The sequence below is a fragment of the Cimex lectularius genome, unplaced genomic scaffold (assembly GCF_000648675.2).
Source record: "Cimex lectularius strain Harlan isolate CLEC.00 unplaced genomic scaffold, Clec_2.1 scaffold45, whole genome shotgun sequence".
Taxonomy (NCBI): domain Eukaryota; kingdom Metazoa; phylum Arthropoda; class Insecta; order Hemiptera; family Cimicidae; genus Cimex; species Cimex lectularius.
This window is the reverse complement of record NW_019392634.1, coordinates 2,170,310-2,176,744: the sequence shown is the minus strand read 5'-3', so window position 1 is coordinate 2,176,744 and position 6,435 is coordinate 2,170,310. Positions and strand designations below refer to the sequence as shown.

General features: G+C 32.4%; 1 protein-coding gene across 1 annotated transcript; it reads right to left on the bottom strand.

The window, feature by feature from the left end:
• Nucleotides 1–672: 672 nt before the first annotated feature.
• Nucleotides 673–5,087, bottom strand: LOC106662910 (mitochondrial 2-oxodicarboxylate carrier). The gene is made up of 7 exons (XM_014387357.2): nucleotides 4,714–5,087; nucleotides 4,442–4,647; nucleotides 4,311–4,373; nucleotides 4,091–4,243; nucleotides 1,370–1,489; nucleotides 1,118–1,299; nucleotides 673–822 (listed from the first exon to the last, which is right to left on the bottom strand). The coding sequence occupies exons 1-7, from the start codon at nucleotides 4,772–4,774 to the stop codon at nucleotides 702–704; spliced, it is 906 nt and encodes a 301-aa protein (XP_014242843.1). The 5' UTR covers nucleotides 4,775–5,087; the 3' UTR covers nucleotides 673–701.
• Nucleotides 5,088–6,435: the final 1,348 nt, after the last annotated feature.

Genomic DNA, 6,435 nt, shown 5'->3' with positions numbered 1-6,435 from the left:
ATTGTTACAGCTATCAGATATTGATACTCAAACAAAATTTATTATTGTACACTAGCCTTAAGAGTAATTTTCTTTTGCAACCTATAATTTTCTAATAATACTGTACTATTAATAGTGTTAATTATGAACTATCATTGGCGAACTAAAAAAATAATTAATTTTATTACACCTGATCGATGACATGATCACACCGATAAGAGTAAAAATTTTAGTAGTTCAAATAGAATGTGCTTCATTTAAATTATAATAAAATAAATAAAAAACATACAAAAAATAATTTAAAAAATAATACATGAATACAAAAGAAATTAAACTATTACAAACTTCACACTTAACTAATTAACTAATGCCAAAGTATTAAAACACACAATATTTTAGATTTCTTTTTTTTTAACAAAGATTCGCAACACCGTTGAAAAAGAAAAAAACAAATTGGCTATCCCAGAGTTCTGAGTATAGATTTATTTGATTTTTTACAAGTCAAAGTTTAAGTGAAACATTTTTATATATTCATTTTTGCATTACAATAGATAACGTTTAGGGATTCAACTTGGCTCTTCCCTAAATAATCTGACTAAACAGAAAAACAACAAAGGGGTCGAGGAGTAAATAAAAGAGCTTGTTTAAAAAAATAAATCATTATATTCTATTTTTTTAATATAATTACATATTAAGTACATACTAAAAAAAAGTGTATACTTTCAAGTATTGTAAATTGTGGTTAAATAAGAATGGACATGCTCATATACAACTAACATTATAGCTCCACCAGGACCAAGTCTCATCACTTTGGGAACAAGCCCTTTATATAAAGCTCGCCATCTGAAAACAAAAATAATAATAACACAACTGCACATTATGCTTTTTAAAATCATTTATCTGGTAGTAAACACTATAGCTATATCCATTCATAAAATATAAGGATTTACAAATCAGTTAAAATAAACCATAAATAAAGAAGATAAGAAGATTAAAAAGAGCATAACATGCTCAAATTTTCAAACACTAACAGATATTTGGTTTTTTAAAGCAGCAATTATTGGCAATTTTCAATGATCAAATAATAAAATATCAAATGAGTATGTCCTGCTTAAATTTTAATAAACATTTATCTTACCCTTCTTCTTTGTAAATAATCATCATAGTGTCTACTGTCGAAGCATATTTAATTTGTCCAGGAGTTGGCTGAGGTCCTTGAATCCTGCTTTTAGCCACATCAAATGGAATATTAAAACAGGAACCAAGGACACCAGAGACAAATCCGAGTCCTAACTTGTATATTAATTCCAGCCTTGGATCCTAAAAAAGGTCGATGATAAAAAAATTTTAATTTTTTTTTTAAAGAAAATGCTATTTATTTTTTATTAACCTTAACTCCACTGAGTTTTCCTTTCATAGAATGGTAAAAACCAAAGTATATGCCATTAAAAACCATATTACGCAGAATGGTAGCAGTAATGCCCCTGTATAGACCTTTCCCTCCAAACCCCTGAAACAAAAATATTCTTTTTTTATTGCCATTCTAAACAGTAAATTTGGTTAATGCGCTGGTTCATATCGTCAGCAACAGACAAAGGCAAACTAAACATTAATGCATTTTTTTAAGAGCTCATTTTGGTCTGTGTATCCTTACTGGTTTAATCTGTTTTATGCTTTTCACTTTTTTGCCACAATCAGTGTTGCTATGACATAGAGAGTCTATCATTTCAATAGTTGAAAAGGATGGTTCTACTTATGAACTTATTTCATAGAGATCCATATTAAAAACGTTCAATGCTAATCATCAGACTGAATGAAATCTATGTTTTCCAGTGCAGATTGTAGATAGTGACTTGCAAATCTGACAAATGAATTGCAAAACTCAAAATGATTTGCAGGTGTGTTATTCTATACATTGCTTAATTCAAAGTATATGTTTCATGAGAATCTACAAATCTGTAGCATTTTTACGTTGATATTTTGAAGCACTTTTTATTAAGATGGCAAAAAGCCAAAACGCATCTGACATTATTTCAACTAAAATATGTTCTTGTTTTAAATATTTACGGCTTTATATCTTTAAAACAGTTTGGATAAAAGAAAGCAGAAATTTTCATAAATTTCTTTTATACACTGGAAATAGACTTTCTTGAATCATCACCCTGTAGTCCTCTTGAAAGAAATCTCATAACTTTTTAAAATACTAAATACAATGGAAAGATTTTTAATAGGTTTAAAACATTCTTAGTTGGCATATTGAAGTCCAATACTAAGTGAATTTAACTAACAATAAGTATTTTTTAGTATTTGTCTCCCTCTCCCCGATCTGCCTCTTGGGACTTGAATACTTCAGCTTCTCAATCTCATCTCTAGTTCATTGATTTTCTAGGACATTGAATACACTCAGTTTTATTTTCTCTTTCTGTTTCTTTAATATGTTTTGGACCTTAATTTACTTTCTATATGTTTTAATTCATGTATTATTTATATTCTGTTTATATCTATTCATATACTGCCGATGCATTGGAAAATATTTAGTTTATTATTTAGTATTTTGTAATAAGTAATACATTTAGTATATTATTATTTTTATTTAGCTCAATGCGTTTGTATGTTTACTTTGTAGGATTTAGTTAATAATTAATCCAAACTCCGGCAAATGGTTACCTTGCCGAGTTAAGTTTATTTTCTGGTTTGAGTTGTTTGTATTTTTTCATGTGTTGTGTAATAATCTTATTATTATTTTTCTTGCATTCTTAAATGATTTACATAAGCACAAATCTGCACACACATGTACAGTACAATTTAAAATAAATTACCAGCAGGCCTCGAGAATCACCCGCTCCAAATGTTGACAGTACGAGGCCATTGGGGTTGGGCTTCACGGGCTAACGGCTGTTGGGTCATTTCAACCCCCAATGAAAGTTTCAAAATTCAAACCCAATCAAAATCTCACACTATTAATTATGTTCTTTCTTATTTACATTCCTTTCACTCAATTGGTGGTGAATTACTTATATTACATCACCCTCTGCACATATTATTACTCACTATCTCATCCTACACATTTATGCTAATGTTTCAATTATGGCACACTAGTGGGCACAAAACAAAATATTTACAAAAGTACTATGTAAACCCTGTTTCCTCCAAAACAACTTTTTTTATATTATTTGTAAAATAATAATGATCTAAGCAACTTTGAAGTTTATTGACCCGAAGGTGCAGTGTAATGGTAATTGTTTATTGTGTATTTTGGAATTAAATGAACAAACAGCAATTAAAACACTTATGTAACTATTGTCATCGGTCAACATTTCATATTTCTATATCACCTGTATAAACAACCATGAGAAGTATTTAAAAATTGTACGTTTTGCCTTATCTTTGCTAACGTACTTTTAAGCAAGGTAATTATAAAGTTTTAGATAATACGGCGTGCTTTTGAAGATACGCAAGCCAGCTAGAAAATTTTAATTAACAGGACAGTTTTAAAACTGTGCTATTGAAGTTGTGCAAGCCAACTAAAAAGCTTTAGTTAATAGGACATGTTTTTAAAAATTCGTCCTTTTGAAGACAAGCAAGCCAGTCACGAAGTTTTAGTTAACAGGACGTGATTTTGAAGATTCGCAAGCCAGCTAAAAAGTTTTAGTTAACAAGACAAGCTTTTAAAAATGCGTGCTTCGAAGATAAGCAAGCCGGTCACGAAGTTTTAGTTCTCACGACGTGCTTTTAAGATACGCAGCCAGCTAAAAAGTTTTAGTTAAACTACGTGCTTTTGAAATTGTACCTCCTTGGCGGGCTTTTGGCAGAAATACCGTGTTAATATGTAATTAAAAAAATAAGTGGTGTTAAAAAATACTGCAAATTTTATAGAACTATATGTACAAAATGTCTTTTATGATAAAGCTGCGGACAATTTTCTTTTCGTAAATAATGTAATTTAGAAGGCGTGAGAACGATAATTCTTTATAAAAACCATAAATACGAGATTAGAATCAGGTGAGGCTGTGTGTGACAAGGAGCGCTCCATATTACAAGGGAAGAAGGCGTAATCTCGTAAATTTAAATCTCTCAGAATTGTACCTCATCCGTTATTCAATTGACGCACCTGCGTAACGATAATCCGCCTTGTCGTCGTCCATGTGCTCGGAAGCTCTTTCATGTGCGTTTTGTCGGATTGCATCGTCACTTTGACGACTTCGAACGGGTTGACGAAAAAGGCCTCGGTCATGCCGGCGAAGACGCCCGCCAAAGAAAAAGTCTGTAAACGAAACGCATTAGGATTTTTTGGAGGTTTGAAGACCCGCCGAACGGGTTGAAACAATTACCAAAGGAGTCGGCGTCGGTGAGCCGAACAAGAAAATTTTTTTATACTGTTCAAACGAAACAAACTGAAAACAAAACATCGTTACTTCTCCTAATCAAAATAAAAATTCTCTAGTAATGTTTTAGAAATAACTTTGACGGCTCGTTTCGGAGTTTCTGCCAGAATAGGCGGAATGATCCCTTTCCAAAATGCGAAAACCCCTTCGTGCTGTCTCATCTTTCCAAGACAGTCGACAATCCCTGTGTAGTGGTGTGGGCTGCCCTTTTTGATTTGGTTTTGCAACTGGAGCCTCGTCTTGACAACGTCCAACGGATGCATGATGCAAACTTCCACAAACCCTGAAATCGTCCGATAACGTTTTGAAAGGTGGTCGGTTTAAAGTTATTAATCAACGAGTCGAATACCTGCAGAACCGCCGGATCCTATTTGTATAGCGGCGTCTTTCAAAAACTTTTTAACATCCATTTTTTTTTATTATAAACTATTCGTAAGTTCGTTGAGCGATAGGCGTATGGAATTGAGGGATGAACGAGCACCCGGCTCCGTGCCGCCGGGAAGAGAGCTTGGTACTAATTGTGAATGAACTATGAAGTGGTTAGAACTTGTAGAGGGGCTATCGCGCGATGCTATTTATATCTTCTTGTGTCTACTTAGCTGGCAGTTTAAGCAGTCCTCGTCTTTCAAACGCTTATGTAAGGGGCTTTTTCACCTTTTTAAGTTCAAAACGTCACAACAGTAAAACCTATTTCTCTTACTCGAGCATTAGAGGGGGATACGACGGAAGCAGGAAGCACAAAACTGAAAAATTTCTCAACATGTTCTAATAAGTGAAATTTTAATAATCTTCCTATATTCTATTATTTGCACCTAAAATGTAAATGTAACAACTTTCAGATTAATTGATGAAATGATTTTCACCTATAAGTATTCTACTCTTGTTATCTAAAACTCTAGAAATTAATATGCTTAAACAAATTAACTATCTTGATACTCATTCACTGCTTACAACTTTTCAATCTGGTTTTCGACATCAACATAGCTGTGAATAGGCCTTACTAAAAATTAGTAACTCGGAGGCATAGATATTCAAGAATGCACTGTTAGTGCTGCTTGACTTTTCCAATGCTTTCGGGATGGCCAACCATGACCTTACTTATTTGGAAACTTGAAAATTTGGTTTTCCGTCCTCTAGTTCAAAATTAATATCCTATGATTTGTCAGGTCATAAACAAGTTCAAACTACCTAATAACGAATTCATCTGTCCTTCCAGTCGTCTAACGTCCTCAAGGTGCAATTTTAGGATCCTTATTGTTTTCAATTTTTATTAACGACCTACCTTCTTATTTAAATTACTCCAAATTACAATTATATGCTGACGATGCCTAAATCTATACACAATGTTCTCTTTTAATCCCTGATTCCATTTAACTTAACACTTTTTTAGCTTTATTAATTGGGCTTCAAACTTAACCCTCTCAAATCCCAATCTATAATTACTTACAACAGACATATGTCATTGAGGATTTTTCTTACATTACTCTTGGTGAATACCTTCCTCTCAACAGGTATAAAAACCATGTGACTTTTAATACCAGATTATCTTGGGATATTTCTTTAGGCTCTGTAGCTAGAAGGGTGAATGGGACTTTACATTCACTTTGTAACTATCATAAATTCTTCTCAAACACTCCAACTGACTAATGAAGACTTGTATTTTACTTATTGGAGTACTACCTACTCTTTTTCTCTTAATCACACTTCTATTTAAAAAATTAGGATACTTTTTAATAATTGAAAAAGATTTGTATGTCATCTCAACACATTTTCATTCCGGGTATTAATTTATTTGAATACTTTAAACTCCAATCTCTTATTTACTTTTTTAAAATAAAAAATAAGCTCTGCCTATTGTACTTATTTTTAATTTTACCTTCTATTTTAATTCTTCCCGTAGTTTAAATATAAGTAGCGTGTATCATAATTCAATATCTATGAATGATAATTTAAGAGTTGCTGGGGTGCATCTGTGTAATTCGGTTCCGTGGCATATTAGGTTGTCCCACACTTCGACCAGCATACTATTGGTTGATGGTGACCTTTCTCCAATGCTCATTGCTACTTTTTA

Excerpts from the sequence above, each read along its gene's own strand:
- LOC106662910 (XM_014387357.2), bottom strand. The coding sequence starts at position 4,774 with ATGGATGTTAAAAAGTTTTTGAAAGACGCCGCTATACAAATAGGATCC. Across the intron at positions 4,244-4,310 it reads CACCGACGCCGACTCCTTTG|ACTTTTTCTTTGGCGGGCGT; the intron begins GTAATTGTTTCA and ends TTTCGTTTACAG. Across the intron at positions 1,300-1,369 it reads GAAAACTCAGTGGAGTTAAG|GATCCAAGGCTGGAATTAAT; the intron begins GTTAATAAAAAA and ends GACCTTTTTTAG.